Here is a 19,003-nt window from a genome sequence, read left to right as displayed (position 1 = left end):
GAGAGGGGAGCGGAGCACAGAGTCCCACCCCCACACACACAGCTAGTGGGCGGGGGGCAGCCCGTGGGCTGCTAGCAGAGAGCTGGGGAGAAAGATTCTGGCCTAGGGCCCACTCACCAGCTACCCCTTTGCTCCCACCACGTGCCCCTTCTCTGCAGGCCCAGCCTAGCACCCTCCCCTCGAGCCCCGTGTGGGCCCTGCAGGGTCCCCCAGGCCTGTCCCGCCCTGCCTCTCCCCCCCCCCCCCATGACGCGTGCCTGCCTCGAGCCCTCCCAGCCTGGAATTGACCAAGCAGAGGCGGGAAGTTGGAACCGCCAGGCGGGTTTTTAATGATACACAGGATCCGCGCTAGGCTGGAGAGGTGCAAGCTGCAGCTGTCTCTATGCTGGGGGGGCACAGACGGGGGGAGCAGGGCAGGGGGCACAGGTGGGCAAGGGGTGCAGGCAGGCGGTGCTCCAAGCAGCTCATGCAGATACGTGGCCAGCGGGACTGTCAGACGGGTCACTAGCACAAAGGGCCTAGTCAGGCCCCGGGGCCTCCCAGGCTCCAGCACAGGGGCCCGAGGCCACCCCCTGCCTGTCCCCGTTGCAGGGCCCAGGGAGACCAGGAGTGCAAGCCCTGCCCAGCCCCAGGGCTCAGCCGTCCTGAGTGAGTTGGGAGGGTGCTGGTGCCCTGGGGCTGGGGAGCCCTGGGGGCAGCTCCCCGGGGAGGGGCTGCAGGCAGGGGCTGGGGTAGAGGCTCCCTGGGAAGGGGAGAGCTGGCTCTGCTCTCTGCCATGGCGGGGATGCTGGGAGGCAGCCAGGCACCCTGGCTTGTCGGAGGTGCTGCCTCCCATCCCTGGGGCAGGCCAGGGCCCTCCAGTGCTGGGCTCAGCACCCCCCTGCCTGCAGAGGGGCTGACCTCTGGGGACCCCAGTCCCCCCCTCCTCATGGGACGGGGGGAAACTCGAGCTTGAGTTCCCTGGGCGGGGGCCGTGCACAGAGCCACAGGTCGCCCCAGGCCCCACTGAGCCCAGCATGTGCAAGCCCAGGACTGCACCACTGCTGATGTCTCCTTCCCTCGTGCCCTCTCCACCGCCAAGCCGCGGCTGCCTGGCCAGAGCAGCTCGGGTCTGGCTGGAGGTGAGAGGCTGGTGGGCTGGGACTGCAAGGCGCAGCCGCCCCGTCAGCAGGCAAATTCCTCGAAGTTGCCGAGAGCCGGGTGCCGAGGTAGCATGTTCGAGGTGTAGCCGAGACTGTCTGAGTGGCTCCGCAGTGTGTTACAGGTGCTCTGGGGAGGAAGAGGGGGTGAGAAGCAGGCAGTGTTCTCCGTCCGCCCACCCCATCCCAGGTCCGTGCCCTGCTGCCCCCACAGCCATGGTCTGCCTCCTCTCCCCACGTCCCTGGGTCCCTGGCTGGGAGCTGGGTCTGGCTGCTGGTGCCATGACCCTCCTGGCGTGCTCTGATGCCAGGGCCGTGCCAGGCTTCCCAGTTCTGGGCCGGGAGGGTCTGCAGGAGCCACAGGCAGTTTGGCCTAGGCTGTGTCTGTAACATGGGCGTTGATGATGGCACAGGACCCGGAGGGTGCTAGTAAAATGTGCTGGTGAGACGGGGCAGCGCTGTCAGCCAGGGCACGGGAGGAGCCCGAGGCAGGGGAGAGGGGCAGCGGGGGAGTGCTGGGCCGAGCAGCTGGGGGTTTTGGGGCTGCTGGGCCGAGCGGTGGGGGCAGCTTGGGGGTGCTGGGCTGAGCGGTGGGGGCAGGAGGGTCCAGGTCGGAGCTCGGGACAGCTGGTGTGGGGTGCAGTGGATCAGGTTGCGAGGGGGGATGATGGGCTGGGCTTGCTGGCACTAGCAGGGGCCTGGCCTCAGGGCCAGGAGGTCACTGCCACGCCTGCGTTCCTGGGTGGCTGTTGCAGGAGTCTGGTTGTCCCATGGGACCCTACGCTGCCCAACAGCCGCAGGCCCCCTGAGCGGTGCCAGCACTGGGGAACGGCTCCACCAGAGGGCCAGCTCCAGCTGCCACAGCCCCAGGTCCTGCCCTGCCTGCGGGGTGACAGCCTGGGCCGCTGTGTGAGCCTGGCCTGTCCATGGCCACAGGGACCACTTGGCCTCCCACAGAGCCCAGGGCAGGGCTCTGCCCAGGGACTCCTGCACCCGGCCCGGCTCGGCCGACTGAGATAGAGTGGGGCTATTGGAGACACAGCTGGCCTGGAGTCACCGACCCCGCGCTCACGGCACTGCGGACCCCTCCCCTGCCCGGACCTGGCTCCGGGCACCGCCGACCCCTTCCCCTGACCAGCCTGCGTTTACAGCACCGCCGACCCCTCCCCTGACCAGCCTGCGCTTACAGCACCGCCGACCCCTCCCCTGACCAGCCTGTGCTTACAGCACCGCGGACCCCTCCCCTGCTCGGACCGGGCTAACGGCACCACCGACCCCTCCCCTGACCAGCCTGCGCTTATGGCACTGCTGACCCCTCCCTTGCTCGGACCGGGCTAACGGCACCGCCGACCCCTCCCCTGACCAGCCTGCGCTTACGGCACCGTGGTCCCCTCCCCTGCTCGGACCGAGCTCACGGCACCACCGACCCCTCCCCTGACCAGCCTGCGCTTATGGCACTGCTGACCCCTCCCTTGCTCGGACCGGGCTAACGGCACCGCCGACCCCTCCCCTGACCAGCCTGCGCTTACGGCACCGCGGACCCCTCCCCTGCTCGGACTGGGCTCACGGCACTGCCGACCCCTCCCCTGACCAGCCCACGCTTACGGGACCGCGGACCCCTCCCCTGCACAGACTACGGCAGCTTAACCTATGCGGCAGGATCTGCAGAGCTCGACGCCTCAGTGGCTCTTTTATGAACTCTGCCGCTTGGTCAGGCCCTGTTCTGAAGAGCAGGTGCGGGCGCAGGCGGCAGCCTGGGCTGGATCACCGCGCTCCTCCTTCGCCCCTGGGCCGCACACGGGGAGCCCTGCTGGGTGAGCTCCATCCTGGCCCAGGCCCTTTTTCGAACTCCCAGCCCCCACGCGGTGCCTGTGCCCAGTCCTGGTGCTCCCCAGCATCGAGCGTCCCTCTGGCAGGCGTGAGCCCAGCCAGCTCTCTCCCGGGCAGAGATCCCAGGCCGGGGCTGAAGGCAAAGCCGAGCCCTCCCGAGAGCTGCAGTGCCCAGAACCCGGCACTCAGCCCCAGCCACTCCGGCTCCTGCCTGGCCCTGCTGCTATGGGACCCGCAGAGGCAGCTGGGATGTGCTGCACTTGGGGCGGGGTCTGGGTTTAGCTGCTCTCACAGAACTAATGAACTCATGGGTGCAAAGGGGGACACACACTACCCCAGTGGCCCATGGCAGGTGAGTATGGGGGGCTCACTCTCCTGCACTCCCAGAATCCCCCGGCCACACTGGGGCAGGATGAGGGGGGTGGAGCTGAGGGGAGGGTGCTGCTGTGGGTAGTCAGGCCACCCACTGAATCAGGAGGAACCTATGGGAGCCTCCCCCTCAGGGGGCAGAGCCTGCCCCCCGCTGCCGGGGACAAGGGACCCTACTCTGTGCTCGCTCCCAGCTGGCTGGGCCAGGCCCCTCCACCTGCGTGGGCGCATCGCCGCAGCCTGGCAGCCAGTGCCACTGGCTTGCATGGGCACAGCCCTGCGGCTGCGCGGACGCTGCAGCAACGCCTCGCCTAGAGACGTCATTTTCAAACTTTTTTTTCTGGTGACCCAGTTGAAAACTGTTGATGCCCGCGACCTAACAGAGGTGGGGATGAGGGGTGTGGGGGGACTCTGGGCTGGGGCAGGGGGTTGGGGGGCAGGGGGTGAGGCCAGGAACGAGGGGATCAGCATGTGGGAGGAGTTCGGGGTTGGGGTGCAGGAGGGAATCAGGGCACTGGGCTGGGAGTGCAGGCTCTGGGGTGGGGCTGGGGCTGAGGGATTTGGGGTGCAGGGGGGCTCTGGGTTGGGGGTCAGCGGTGCAGCGGGGGTGCTGGCAGGTTTCCTGCCTGTCCTGGCACCACGGACTGCACTGCGCCCTGGAAGCAGCCAGCAGCAGCTCTGGCTCCTAGGCGCGCAAGCGGCTCTCGCCTGCTCCAGGCAGGGGCAGCGCGTGGAGCCCCGGGGCCCCCCTGCCTAGGAGCCGGACCTGCTGCTGGCCGCTTTTGGGGCGCAGCGCGGTGTCGGAACAGGTAGGGACTAGCCTGCCTCAGCCGAGCAGCATCGGCCTTCCAGTTCTGGGTCATGACCCGCAGTTTGAGAGCCACTAGGCTAGAGGAAGGGGGGGCAGGGCCACCGGGTGCTAACGTGCCCCAGGCTCGCTGGGGGGGTTCTCCCGGGCGGCGCTGAATCCGGTGTCACCAGCAGGTGCCGCGGCAGGGCCAGGACCACGTGAGCCCAGGGCCAGCCCCGGGAGTGTCCCAGCCCGTGCGGAGGGGTGAGCTGGGAGGGAATCTGCGCAGGGAGCTTTGCTGGTGCTGGGGATGCACCCTGCTCCCCACGCCGCCCCCCACGCAATGGCAGCAGCAGAGGGGAGGAGCCCACACCCCAGCTGAGCCGGAGCCAGCGCAGGGATGGGACACAGCCCAGAGGGCTGAGCAATGGCTCCTCCTGTGCTCAGCTCGGTCGCCCCAGGGCCCCGCCGGCAGCGGCTCCCTGTGGCTCTTTGGCACATGGCAAAGCCGAAGGCTCCAGCCCAGCGTGTCCCCGGGGCCCTGGAGGGTCTGTCCTGCTGCCCACTTGCAGGCCGGAAGGGCTCTGGGCCGGCCCCTGGCTCGGGGCAGGAGCAGGGAAGTGGTGACGGAGCACTCAGCCCCCCGGCAGACCGTGGCCTTCAGCGACGGACCCGCTGCCCCCAGCGCCTGCAGGAATGGGCTGGGGCGGCTCGGCTGGCACCTGGGCACGACCCCCAGCCAGGAGGTCCCCACCCCGCCAGTGCAGGCTGCTGAGCTCATACGTGAGAGCAGGGTCACAGCGCCGTGGCAGGGACTGGAGCTGGGGCTGTTCTGATTCACCGGGGGCCGCCCCCCGCCCCCAGCACCCCAGCGGGAGCTCCCTGAGAGCAGTCTGCCGCTGCGCTTCCCCCGGCTCCCTGCAGGAATCGTCCCCGTCGGGGGCTCCCACGTGCTGGGCTCCGCCTTCCGCGGGCAAAGGGCTTGGCCGGCCCCACGTGCCAATGGGTGCGGGAGGGAGTGGGACGCCAGGGCTCTCCTGGCAGAGCCGTGGGGTGGGCGGGCAGACTGAGGGGGGGCGAGGAGGCGAGTGGGGGGCCAGCCCAGGGGGGTAAGGCCTGGCAGGGGGTGACAATGGGCTGACACAGACCCTCCCCTTGAGCAGACAGGCCAGCCAGAGCGGAGCCAGAAACCCCCTGGGCTGCCCCAAAGCCCCCCCCCCCCCCCGGTGGGAGCCAATTGCCCCTGCTCTGGCCCTGCCAGCGCCCCTCCCCCCGCCCCGGCTCAGCACCTTGCGTGTGTCTGGGACGGGACTGCCCCCTCCCCTGCCTGGGCACCAGTCCCTGGGGCAGGAGACGCGAGGCGCCGGATGGGGGCCCTGGGGCACAGGGAGATGCTCTGTGCCCCACGGGGGGGGCTGGCACCTCCCCTCCCCCACAGATTGTCAGCCTGAGACAGCAGCAGCCCGAGCCCCTCGCCTGGAGCAGCCCTGATCCCCAGCAGGCCTCAGCGCTGCAGGGTGCTGGGGGGGGGTGGTTCTGGGGGGACGGGGGAAGCTCAGGGGCTCCTCCCCCGGCCGGGCGGTTCTGGGGGGACGGGGGACGCTCAGGGGCTCCTCCCCCGGCCGGGCGGTTCTGGGGGGGACGGGGGAAGCTCAGGGGCCCCTCCCCTGGCCGGGCGGTTCTGGGGGGATGGGGGACTCCCAGGGGCCCCTCCCCCGGCCGGGCGGTTCTGGGGGGGACGGGGGAAGCTCAGAGCCCTCCCCCAGCCGGGCGGTTCTGGGGGGACGGGGGACTCCCAGGGGCTCCTCCCCTGGCCGGGCGGTTCTGGGGGGGACGGGGGACTCCCAGGGGCCCCTCCCCCGGCCGGGCGGTTCTGGGGGGGACGGGGGAAGCTCAGGGGCCCCTCCCCCGGCTGGGCGGTTCTGGGGGGGACGGGGGAAGCTCAGGGGCCCCTCCCCCGGCCGGGCGGTTCTGGGGGGATGGGGGACACTCAGGGGCCCCTCCCCCGGCCGGGCGGTTCTGGGGGCTGGTTACCAGGTTGTCGCTGTTACTCCTCTGGGGTCTCTTCTTGTTCTTGTAAAAGCTGAGGAGTTTGTCCCGAAACACCTGGGAGGGGCGGGGGCAGATAACTGGGTCATCACCAATGCCGGGGGGGGGCACCAGGGCTCTGCAGTGACCTCTTGGGGGCCCCCATTGTTGGGGGGTCCTGGCCCCTTTGTACTTCCCCTGCTCGCTGTGCCTGCCGGGGAGAGTCCAGGGGGCCGGCACTAGCATGGGTGGCGGGAGTCCCCGTCCACCATGTGGGGCGCTGGGCAGCCCCATCTGGCCCATGGGGGCACAGCCCGGCCCTGCTCTCGGGGCAGGGCAATGCACGAAGGGGTGAGCCGTGCCCGATGCTGCAGTGAGGGGCAGAGCTGGGCCCCGGACACACCCGGGACCAAGTGGGAATTGTCCGTAATATTGGGCCTCAGTTTCCCCTACGTGCTGCATTGTTCCCTGTCGGCGGGGGGAGGGGCGTGGAGGGGGAGCACGGAGGGTGGGGGGGCAGGGGGAGGGGCTGGGGGCACATGCACTGGGGTCTGTGGCTGTGGTCAGCACCGAAGCCGAACCAGTCTCAGGCTTGGGGGGGCACCAGGAGCCCGGCGGCCTCACCTCGTACAGGTAGTCGAAGATCTCCAGGATGGTGAGGATGCTGGCCCCGATGAACAGCCCCATCTGGCCCCCGATGTCCCCTGGGGGCAGGGGCAGAGCGTGAGTGGGCAGCCAGGCCGTGCCCCCAATGCTGCTCCTGGCAGGCGGGGCCAGCCCCACCCTCGCCCATGTAGAGCCAGGAGGGGGCACTGCTCCCCCCCAGGCGCAGGATTGCAGGTCCCCTGGGGCACCCTGCCCCACTGCGAGTGCCCCCTCCAGCCCTCCCAGGCAATCACCCAGCCCCAGGGCGCTCACCCTCCACCCAGGCATTCACCCAGCAGCCCTCACCCAGCTCCCCCAGGCAATCACCCAGCCCCCCTGGGCACTCACCCCCCAAGCCCTCACCCAGCCCCCCGGGCACTCACCCAGCAGCCCTGCCACCTCATACGCTTTCTTCTGCTCGATGGTCTCATAGTTGAGGGCTTCAAAGAAAACGTCCAGCACCAGCACATTGTCCCTGGGGGGCGCCAGCGGGGCCGGGGCCGGACACAGACAGACAGACAGACAGATAGGGGTAAGTCCGAGCGACAGTGCGGTGACACCAGGGCCTGCAGGGCTGGTGTGGGCACTGGGGGGGCAGGCTGGGGGGGGCAAAAGGGGGGTGCCCCATGTGGGGCTGTGGTATGTTGGGCGGGTCACTCATAGGGGTCATGCTGTCCGCAGCAGGGGGGTGTACTGGGGGGGTCGTGCTGTGTGGGGGGGTGATGTCTGGGGGGGCTGTCTGGAGGGGTAAGGGGGGCGTGCTGCATGCGGGGGGCTGTCTGGGGGGACAGGGAGGGCGTGCTGCATGCGGGGGAGCCGTGCTGCGTGCAGGGGGCTGTCTGGGGGAATGGGGGGCCGTGCTGCATGTGGGGGGCTGTCTGGGAGAACAGGGAGGGCGTGCTGCATGCGGGGGAGCCGTGCTGCATGCAGGGGGCTGTCTGGGGGAATGGGGAGACATGCTGCATGTGGGGGGCTGTCTGGGGGAACAGGGGGGGCGTGCTGCATGTGGGGGGGCCGTGCTGTGTGCAGGGGGCTGTCTGGCGGGACCGGGAGGACATGCTGCATGCGAGGGGCTGTCTGGGGGGACCGGGGGTGTGTGCTGCATGTGGGGGGCTGTCTGGGGAGATGTGTTGCGTGTGGGGGGCGTGCTGCGTGCAGGGGGCTGTCTCGAGGGACGGGGGGGCATGCTGCATGCAGGGGGGCCGTGCTGCATGTGGGGGGCTGTCTGGGGGGACTGGGGGGACGTGCTGCGTGTGGGGGGGACATGCTGCGTGCAGGGAGCTGTCTGGGGGGACAGGGAGGGCGTGCTGCATGCGGGGGAGACATGCTGCATGTGGGGGGCTGTCTGGGGGAACAGGGGGGGCGTGCTGCATGCGGGGGGGCCGTGCTGCGTGCAGGGGGCTGTCTGGGGGAATGGGGGGGTGCTGCGTGGGGGGGGGCTGTCTCAGGGGACGGGGGGTGTGCTGCGTGCAGGGGGGGACGTGCTGCGTGCAGGGAGCTGACTGGGGGAACGGGGGGGGTGCTGCGTGTGGGGGGCTGTCTGGGGGGACGTGCTGCGTGCAGGGGGGATGTGCTGCGTGTGGGGGGCTGTCTGGGGGGACGTGCTGCGTGCAGGGGGGATGTGCTGCATGTGGGGGGCTGTCTGGGGGGGCTATCTCAGGGGACGGGGGGGCATGCTGCGTGCGGGGAGCTGTCTGGGGGGACAGGGGGGACGTGCTGCGTGTGGGGGGCTGTCTGGGGGGACGTGCTGCATGCGGGGGTGCCGTCGCGGGGGGGGTGCTGTCTCAGGGGATGGGGGGGCATGCTGCGTGCGGGGGGGCCGTGCTGGGGGGGCTGTCTCAGGGGACGGGGGGGCATGCTGCGTGCGGGGGGGCCGTGCTGCGTGCGGGGGAGGGGCACTCACGAGATGTACTGCTCGCTCTTGTTGTATTTCTTGGCCAGGTACTTGGCTGAGGCCTTGCTGGGGATCTTGACCATGGAGAGCTCCTTGCCGTAGCGCACCATGTCGCAGGGCGTGCGGCACACGCAGAACTCGCTGTCCTTCTTCACCAGGAAGTCTGGAGTGCGAGGGCGGGCGTGAGCCGAGAGCAGCCCGACCGACAGGCCGGAGACCGACGGGGATGGGAGGGGGACGGGACGGAGAGCGATGGGGACGGGGACAGGGACGGCCCGAGAGCCACGGGGATGGGGTGGGGACGGGCCGGAGAGCAATGGGGACAAGGCGTGAGCCAGCAGCACCCCAACGGGCCAGAGAAACACAGGGTCGGGGACAGGACAGAGACCCACGGGGACGGGCCAGAGAGCGATGGGGACAGGGACGGCGACAGGGACGGGACGGAGACCCACGGGGACGGGGACAGGCTGGAGAGCGATAGGGATGGAGATGGGCTGGTGATACCAGACACCTCTGTGTTCTTGGGGAACCAGGGTGCAGTATCCAGCCTGACTCATGAAAGATACCCCCCTCCCCCACCTCTGCTTAAACCAAAACCCATCAGAGGAAAAAAAAACTTGCAGAGAGCAGTGAAGGGCATTGGGAGACACACCTAGACCCCTCCTGACAAGGGTGACAAGATTAAGACATCTCCATTAGCATGCTGAACCACACAGAACCACACTGAACTCTGGGACCAGAAAAGACAGGGAAGCACTGCATCATGGGAATCTCTGCTCCAGATGCTAATGAACCTGTGTCTGCACACACCCAGCTCAGCAATTATCAGACCAGTTCTAGCAATGAATCCTTCATTGATATCCAAATAGTGAAGCAGCCTAGTTGCATTGTGAGCTCCCTGGAAGAAAACACCACCCATAGCCAAGAGTGATCAGCTCCTTTTATCTAGTCTGAGTTATCAGCCTTACCTATAAACAAATCTAGTGTCTCCCTTGAACAATTGTATTTTCTCTAGAAAAATCCCTACTCACCCTCCAGTCAGGGTTCTGATGCTTAGAGCCAAACTAGGCATCAGTTCCCCTGGGACTCCATCTTCTCCTGACTGATCGTGCTGGGGACTCTGCCTGTCTCCAGCCCTCAGGACCCTGAGCTACCAGCATCACCTGGGAACCCCGACCAGTTCAAGCCTCATGGAGTGGGTGAGATCCCCTTCTCGCTCTGTTTTCCTTTCTACCTTAGGTATTAACCTTTAATAATGTAGGTTATGTTGGTTTAGCCTCCTTGTGCAGTTATCACTAGTATTCAATACATAACTTGTATGATGAAGCTGGTTGCTTCTCTCTCTCTTGCTGGACTTTACTCTTTTGTGGTTTTAGCTTCCCCCATTCACTCTACAGCAACGCTTCTTTCACCTAAGCTAAAGATCCCTGCAGCACCCAAAATACGGTGGGGTTTGCTCATCAAGTAGGTTCCTGCCAGTACAATTGTGATGTGAGAGTGGGGATAGGGACGTGCTGAATCGGGGACACCTAAGGGTAACAGCTTGAAAGTGCTGCTTCATCCAGCCCAGTGAGTCCAGAGACATATACGGGGTCAGCTTGGCAGTGCTGATTGACCCGGTCCGCTCAGCCTTGCTCTGTTAATGTAGGGGTGGGTGGATGTGTGTTCATCCGGTTCTGGGGCTGGAGGAACCCAGGTCCTGCAGGAGAGCTCCATTGGGAGGGGCCGTGCAGAAGGGAGGAGCACAGCTCCATATGAACACACACGTGACACAAGCAGCACATGGATAGAAGTACAGAATCCCCTCCCCAGAAAAGTAACCCGAATAACTGAGCCTACCCCAAAGTAATGGGCAAATCTGGTAACACCGGAGAGTCACAGGGATGGGGCGTGAGCCAGGAGTGCCCGGACGGTCCGGAGAGCCCCAGAAACTGGGCCCATACACAAGCCCTCGACTGGAGCAACAGAGCCAAAGGGGGCCAGTCCCTCCCCTCGGGCAGCGACACGGGCTGGGGAGGAGACTCTGGCGGTTCCCCAGGGGTCTCCGGCCCTGCTCCCCATGTCCCCCGGGGGGCAGCCCCAGGGCCGGGGATGGGTTGAGCTGGAGCAGGGGCACCGCGGTGGGTACGTACCCAGGGCAGGGTCGGCGCACTCCTTGTACTGCTCTGGCGTGCACACGTTGGCGTTCCCTGGGGAAGGGGGCACAGGTCACTCGGGGACGTGGGGGGGGACTGGGGGGGCTGCAGGAGCCATGTGGGCCGTCGGGGGCTGCGTCTCGTTACAGCCCCATGTCTGAGGCTTGGGGAAGGCCGAGCCCAGGAGCACTGGGGGGGCGCCCTCCTCCTCCTCCTCCTGCCCCCAGGACCAGCACTTCTCTCCCCAGCAGCCCCCTGCCCTCTCGTCCCCTCCCAGCTCCCACTTGCATGCCCCCCCCAGCATGGGGCTGCCCCACATCCGCCCCTCCCCCAGCAAGGGGTATCTCCGCAGCCCCCCCAGCATGGGGCCGCCCCACATACGCCCCTCCCCCAGCAAGGGGTATCTCCGCAGCCCCCCCCAGCATGGGGCCGCCCCACATACGCCCCTCCCCCAGCAAGGGGTATCTCCGCAGCCCCCCCCCAGCATGGGGCTGCCCCACATCCGCCCCTCCCCCAGCAAGGGGTATCCCCACAGCCCCCCCCAGCATGGGGCCGCCCCACATCCGCCCCTCCCCCAGCAAGGGGTATCCCCACAGCCCCCCCCAGCATGGGGCTGCCCCACATCCGCCCCTCCCCCAGCAAGGGGTATCTCCGCAGCCCCCCCAGCATGGGGCCTCCCCACATCCGCCCCTCCCCCAGCAGGGGGTCTCCCCGCAGCCCCCCCCAACATGGGGCCTCCCCACATCCCCTCCTCCCCCAGCAAGGGGTATCTCCGCAGCCCCTCACCCAGCATGGGGCCTACCCACAGCTGCCCCTCCCCCAGCAGGGGGTCTCCCTGCAGCCCCCCCCAGAATGGGGCCTACCCACATCCGCCCCTCCCCCAGCAAGGGGTATCCCCCCAGCCCCCCCCATCATGGGGCCTACCCACATCCGCTCCTCCCCCAGCAAGGGGTATCTCCGCAGCCCCCCCCCAGCATGGGGCCACCCCACATCCGCCCCTCCCCCAGCAAGGGGTATCCCCACACCCCCCCCCCAGCATGGGGCTGCCCCACATCCGCCCCTCCCCCAGCAAGGGGTATCTCCGCAGCCCCCCCCAGCATGGGGCCGCCCCACATCCGCCCCTCCCCCAGCAAGGGGTCTCCCTGCAGCCCCCCCTCCCCCAGCATGGGGCCTACCCACATCTGCCCCTCCCCCAGCAAGGGGTCTCCCTGGAGCCCCCCATCCCCCAGCATGGGGCCTACCCACATCCGCCCCTCCCCCAGCAAGGGGTCTCCCTGGAGCCCCTCCCCCCAGCATGGGGCCGCCCCACATCCGCCCCTCCCCCAGCAGGGGGTCTTCCCCCAGCCCCCCCCCAGAAGGGGGTCTCCCTGCAGCCCCCCCTCCCCCAGCATGGGGCCGCCCCACATCCGCCCCTCCCCCAGCAGGGGGTCTCCCTGCAGCCCCCCCTCCCCCAGCATGGGGCCTACCCACATCCGCCCCTCCCCCAGCAGGGGGTCTCCCTGCAGCCCCCCTCCCCCAGCATGGGGCCGCCCCACATCCGCCCCTCCCCCAGCAAGGGGTATCCCCGCAGCCCCCCCCCAGCATGGGGCCACCCCACATCTGCCCCTCCCCCAGCAGGGGGTCTCCCTGGAGCCCCCCCTCCCCCAGCATGGGGCCTACCCACATCCGTCCCTCCCCCAGCAGGGGGTCTCCCTGTAGCCCCTCCCCCCGCATGGGGCCTACCCACATCCGACCCCCCCAGCATGGGGTCTTCCCCCAGCCCCCCCCAGCAGGGGGTCTCCCTGCAGCCCCACCCCCACCCCAGCACAGGGCCTCCGCATGGCCCGGCCTGCGCCCCTCACCGGGCATGTGCACCATGCGGCAGTTGCAGTTCTCGGCCAGGTAGCGGGTCTCGCAGTCCAGGCGGCAGGCCGTGATGCTGTAGCTGGTGAAGAAGTCGGATTCAATGGGGGTGGATTTGCAGTCCCCCCAGGGGGGCGGGAGGTAGACCAGCTACGACACACACAGGGTTAAGGAAAAGGCTGGGGAGTGGCCAGGACCCCCGCCGCTGCGCTGCAACCCCCTCGCCCCTCGCTCCCGCCCCTGCGTTGCAATGTGACCCCCCCATCTGTACCATAGCAGCAGCAGGGCCCCCCCAGAATGGCAGCCGGGCATCTCACAGGCTGGCACATGGGCACACGCAGCACGCATGGCACCACACTCCCCTCTGTGCACACGCTACAGGGCTGCAAATGCACACGCATTCGACATGCATGTGCACACACGGCGCTGCAGACCCCCATGCACACACAGCGCGTCGAGCAGGGCATTGTGGGTAACACCAAGGGAGGAAGGCAGCAGAGAGGGGCAGCACGAGGAGGGGGCAAGGTGGCCCTGTGGGGGAGAGTGCAGGTGGACGGTGCCGCGTGCCTGTGTCCCGAGGCGGCTGAGCAGGGCGGCGCGGGGAGCAGGCCGGGTGGGTGCTGTACAGAGACAAGGGAGGCTGCTTCCCTTACAGTAACTGGCTCCGCGAGTTCTCATCCGCATGGACCCCACTCGAGGCGCAGGTGCCTCGGGCGCGAGATCAGACTCTTTGGCCAGCAAGGTCCGAGGGGGCCATGCTGCACCCACACATCCTACAGTCCCACCCCATCCCTCCGCTCCCTCACTACCCCCAGTCCAGGCTCTGAAGGAGGGGCTGCCTGCAGGGCGGCTGGTGGGATCCACACGGAGAAATCATCGCCAAGAACTGCAGAGCCTGTCACCCTTCTCACTCCGTGGAGTCTGTGTCTCACCCAGCATAGACCCTGTCGTGGAGTGCCAAACTGTGCCATACTGCCCCGCCAGCAGGTGTGGGACATACCTTATTGAAACGAACCTCAGCTGTGCCTGGCAGGGCACTGAAGGATGAACACACCTGGTGCGTATGCGCAAGCGCTGGGCCAGTCTGTACCTGATATCGGAGCATGACATGGTGTCAGGAGTAAACTAAGAACAGCAACAGAAGGAACAACAAAGGTTGCAGGAGCTCATCAACATGCTACTCTTCAGTGCCCCAGAGACCTTCGGCTTTGACAAACCTTCCCAGTGGACTGACCAAAAGCAATAGTTTGCAAGATTTTCCATTGCTATCAAGCTCCACAAGGAAACTGATAATATCCAGGTATCTTCTTTAATTTATGCTATGGGGAAGCAAACAGAGCATCTCTTTAAATCCTTTGACTTTACTGACGATAGTGGCAGAGACGACTAGGAAAGGGTTCTGACTATGTTTGATGTGCACTTAATACCTCAGAGCAATGTGCTTTCTGAAAGAGCATGTTTCCACCAGAGACTTCAAGAACCAGGGGAAAATGCTGCAAGTTTGATAAGAGCTCTGCATACATTGGCTGAAAACTGATTTTAGGAATGCAAACCATAAAAATAACAGAGACAGGCTGGTTATTGGGTTAACAGATAAAAACCTTTCACAGCAGCTGTAATTGAAGAGAGATTTAGCCCTAGCCACGGCTATCCAAAGAGCAAAGCATTCTGAGCTGGTGAAACACCAAAACCTAGGGCAACTCGAGAACCTTGGAAAACCTGAAACTAGCTTAGGGCTAGTCTACACCGGCAACGCGAAAACACTGCCACAGTGGCACTGCCACGGCAGCGCTTTAACATGCTCTAATGGCTATTAGCCAGGATGGGTAAGAATGGTGTCCCTAGCCTCCGTTTGTCAGAGGATGGAGATGGATGGCAGGAGAGAGATCACTTGATCATTGCCTGTTAGGTTCACTCCCTCTGGGGCACCTGGCATTGGCCACTGTCGGTAGACAGATCCTGGGCTAGATGGACCTTTGGTCTGACCCGGTACGGCCGTTCTTATGTTCTTATGTGTGGTCATGGCGCAGCACTGGGAGCACAGCTCAAAACACCACCTCAATGAAACGTGTAGCTCCCAGCGCTGGTGCCTTGTCTACACTGGCACTTTGCAGCGCTGCAACTTGCTGCGCTCAAGGGGGTGTTTTTTCACTCCCCTGACCAAGAAAGTTGCAGCGCTGTTAATTGCCAGTGTAGACAAGCCCTTAGAAACTGTAAACAGACACTTGAGTGTTAAAAGTCATTCTCATCAAACCCCTGAGGCAATGAGAGAGAATGCCTAGGCTAAGAGGGACAAATTCCAGCCTAGGTGCAGAAGGTGTGGAACAGGTCATATCCCAGGAGATGATGCATGTCCAGCCAGAGATGCAGGGTGTAAAAAATGCACAAAATATGGACATCTTGCAGCTGTTTGCTGCACCAAAGTAGTCAGTGGGTTGACTCATGATGTTATTGATGTTATTGACACAAACTGGGTCTGTATAGATCATTGTTGTCCTGTAGTGGCACCAAATCTTCTGCAGAGGGGGTCACATGAGGTGTCTATGACAAGGTTATGGTTTGCTGGTTATGATTATGCTGTCTCTATGTGTGTATCGTTTTTGTAGTTGAAGTTATGAGTATTGGCTCTATACTGTCTGTATTTCAAACTTATGCTGTGCTTCTGGGAGACATCCCAGACCAGTTGGTGTTAGCTCTGCCTAGCCTGCTTGATGGCCCATTAAGGACCATCAGCTACAACTGACCCACTGAGCGAAGCAGATATGCTTTGTGGCTCAGCAAGGCAGGGACATGCCTATGGACTGAACTCTAAGGTATTTCCATGCCATATGCTGGGCAGCTTGTGTTTGGAACAAAGAAAGCAGAGACCACATGGCAAGAGACTATAAAAAGTTGCTGCATCTCCTCCATCTTATCTTCAATCCTGCTTCTTACCTCTGGACATAGGTGCCAACTCCGTGGTGCTCCGGGGCTGGAGCACCCATGGGGAAAAATCAGTGGGTGCTCTGCACTCACCGGCAGCCAAGCTCCCCCCGCCTCTGCCTCCTCCCCTGAGCGCACCACGTCCCAGCTCCTCCGCCTACCTCCCAGCCTTTCCCGCCCGGCCGCCACCAAACAGCTGTGGCAAGCTCCGGGAGGGAGTGGGGAGGAGCAGGAACGTGGCAAGCTCAGGGGAGGAGGCGGGGCGGGGGCGGGGATTTGGGGAAGGGGTTGGAATGGGGACAGGTGGAGTTGGGGCAGGGCAGAGGGGGGTCGAGCATCCACCAGCACCATTAGATGTCAGCGCCTCTGGAGGGACTTTGCTATAAACTGAAGCTCTGAACAAAGGACTGAATGACCCATCCCAGCGGGGGATGTTCCAGAGACTTGATTTGAACCTGCAGTTTACTCCCATCACCGCTACAAGCCTGAACTAAGAACTTTGCCATCACTGTATGTGGTTGATTCCATTTAACCAATTCTAGCTCTCACCTCTACCTTTTTCCCTTTATAAATAAACCTTTCGATTCTAGAGGATTGGCAACAGCGTGATTTGTGGGTAAGATCTGACATGTATATGGCTCTGGGGCTTGGTCCTTTGGGATCGGGAGAACCTTTTTTCTTTTACTGGGGTGTTGGTTTTCATAACCATTCATCCCCAGGACGAGGGCACTGGTGGTGATACCGGGAAACTGGAGTGTCTAAGGGAATTGCTTGTGTGACTTGTGGTTAGCCAGTGGGGTGAGACCAAAGTCCTCTCTGGCTGGCTGGTTTGGTGCCTTAGAGGTAGAAAAACCCCAGCCTGGGGCTGTAACTGCCCTGCTCTAAGCAATTGGTCCTGAATTGATACTCTCAGTTGGGTCCCGCCAAAGGCAGCATCATTACACTCATATTACAGACAACCAAGAGACATTGTTTCTGGGATCTGTCACTGGTGATGACACAGAGCCTGCCTGGAAAGTGAAACTGAATATTCCTGGCAAGACTGTTTGTGCAAAAAATCAGTTGTCTGTGAATGGAGTTTCTGAATGTCTGTCAAATGTCTCAGAAGTGAATCTGGAGTTAGATCAAGCACAGAAGGATCTCATGGTGCGGAAAATGTTTCTCAGGAGCAGATTAAAGTAGATGGTGAGGTTGAAGCCCTAACTGAGGGAGGAAAGGGTAGATTTGTAATGGGTGATGGATTGTTGGCTGGTACAGCTTGTAAAAGGGAACCTGAAAAAGGTGACTATGATTTGCTGGAAGTAGCTCAGTGTAGTGCGGAGAACAGCAGTTTACCTGGTAAGGAAGCTGCCCGACTCTCCCAGTATTTGCCTGTAACCAGCCCTGGGTGCTGGGACAAGGGAGAGGAAGGCAGGGAAAGTTTGGAGGAGCCTAGGCAGCCTGGTGAGCTGGTGGCTTTGTCTAGTCAGCAGTGTGGGAAGGGAGGGATAGTGGAAGATGAGTGTCTCTGTCCCCTGCCTGTGTCCTGTGTGGAGAATTGTGACCCGTGAAGGGAATGTGCCGGTGTCTGTCAGGGGTATTGACTTGCCTATGGAGGGAGCTACCTGGGTCTCCAAGCAGTTGTCTGTAATCAGCCCTTTGTGCTGGGACAAGGGAAATGAGATCCCAAGCTGTGTGTCTGGGGAAGGAGAATGGGTGTCTGGCTCTTGGTCTGTGGAGCAGACAGAAGGGGCCTTTCAGCCTGTGATGGTTGAGAATAGTGCACTTGTCTCAGGGTACGTCCATACTACCCGCCCGGGTCGGCGGGTAGCGATCGACTTCTCGGAGTTCGATATATCGCGTCTCATGTAGATGCGATATATCGAACTCCGAACGCGCTCCCGTCGACTCCGGAACTCCGCCACCGCGGGAGCCGCGGACTTCGATCCCGTGCCGTGAGGACGGGTAAGTACTTCAAACTAAGGTACTTCGAGTTCAGCTACGCTATTCGTGTAGCTGAACTTGCGTACCTTAGTTCAACCCCCCCGTAGTGTAGATCAGGCCTCAGAGTTGGTTCTGGATTCAGCTAAAGCCCAGGAGGGGAATGGTCCTAAGTTTGTGTCTGCTGGGGAGAATGGCCCTGTGACTAGGGTGCATCCAGTTAGTGTCACGATGAAATCCCAGAGACCAGACAGTTCTGGTGCTTGTAGTTTGCCTGTTGCTGGGAAAGGGTGACCGTGTAGCAACTCTGTCTGATCAGGGTGATATCCCAGCCCGGGCACAAGGAGAGCAGGAAGGTGATTTGATTGTGTTACCTACTGACAGTTTGGAACCTTGTAGCAAGAAGGAAAAGATTCCTGACCTTGTGTGTGGTAAAAGGAAGGAAAATGCTTCTGACCTTTTGACTATGAAATCTAGCAGTTTGCCTGGAAGGGGGTTGGGTAGGAATCCGCCTGATGGGCCAGAGGTGATTCTGGATGTAAGTGAAACTCAGGCGTTGATAATGGCGCTCAGCAGAGCAATGCTTCTGTGGAGCAAGGTAAAGGTGAATTGGTGCTTAGAAAGTTAGAAAATTCCTGAAGAGAAACGTTTTCAGGGTGGTCTTTGCAAGCAGTTTGCTGTAGCTGAAGGGTGTGGAAGTAATTTAATCAAGGAAGTCAAGTATCAGAGGGGAGCCATGTTAGTCTGGATCTGTAAAAGCAGCAAAGTGTCTTGTGGCACCTTATAGACTAACAGACGTTTTGGAGCATGAGCTTTCGTGGGTAAATATCCACTTCTTCGCCCACGAAAGCTCATGCTCCAAAATGTCTGTTAGTCTATAAGGTACCACAAGACTCTTTGCTGCTTAATCAAGGAAGTTTCAGTTCCTAACAGCTAGAAATGTTCTGTTGTGAATGGATCCACTGACTTTCCTTTTGAAAGATCCAGTGTGGGTAGCTTTGAAAAGGTCTCAGATGGAGTACGAGCTGTTAAGGAATTTAAACTGTGGGTTCAGGCGCTTCTGCGCCTCCCCTCTGTACTCCCAGCATAGCTCAGCTGATAAGCACAAGTTGGAGCGTTTCCTGCAGTCTGATGCAGCCCTGGTGGTGACTGTCTATGCTCCCATCACTCCCACCCCCCCGCCTCGGTACTATGTTTAAACAAAGGAGTAATGGAATGCTCAACCTCATCGCCACAGGCTTTCTGCTCTCAGTGGATCCAGACAGAATCATCATCAAGTGGCTGGTGCTCAGTGGTCACCCTTTCAAAATCTTCAGCAAGATGGTTGTAGTGCGATACATGTTCTTTAACAGAGAGGATGTGCTGTGGTTTGAGCCGGTGGAGCTGAGGACCAAGTGAGGCCGCAGAGGACACATTACAGAGCTGCTAGGGACTCATGGTCACATGAAGTGTCATTTTGATGGGCAGCTGAAATCCCAGGACACGGTGC

General features: G+C 63.0%; 1 protein-coding gene across 2 annotated transcripts in view; it reads right to left on the bottom strand.

Annotated features, from left to right (window-relative positions):
* Positions 1–307: 307 nt before the first annotated feature.
* Positions 308–19,003, bottom strand: part of ASIC3 (acid sensing ion channel subunit 3) — a 34,340-nt gene continuing 15,644 nt past the window's right edge. Inside the window, exons 4-10 of one of the 2 annotated variants that reach the window (XM_045004295.1) lie at positions 12,672–12,822; positions 10,828–10,884; positions 8,705–8,858; positions 7,185–7,276; positions 6,781–6,860; positions 6,163–6,234; positions 308–1,269 (exon numbers count right to left, since the gene is read on the bottom strand). In XM_045004295.1, the coding sequence (XP_044860230.1) occupies positions 1,165–1,269; positions 6,163–6,234; positions 6,781–6,860; positions 7,185–7,276; positions 8,705–8,858; positions 10,828–10,884; positions 12,672–12,822 (711 nt within the window). In that variant the 3' untranslated portion in view covers positions 308–1,164. Of the gene's footprint in view, positions 1,270–6,162; positions 6,235–6,780; positions 6,861–7,184; positions 7,277–8,704; positions 8,859–10,827; positions 10,885–12,671; positions 12,823–13,672; positions 13,763–19,003 lie in introns of those variants that run through there. The other variant, XR_006576736.1, reaches the window with a different exon arrangement.

Source organism: Mauremys mutica, chromosome 2 (assembly GCF_020497125.1).
Source record: "Mauremys mutica isolate MM-2020 ecotype Southern chromosome 2, ASM2049712v1, whole genome shotgun sequence".
NCBI classification, from domain to species: Eukaryota; Metazoa; Chordata; order Testudines; family Geoemydidae; genus Mauremys; species Mauremys mutica.
The sequence above is the reverse complement of the archived record's forward strand: the minus strand, read 5'-3'. Positions and strand labels throughout refer to the sequence as shown.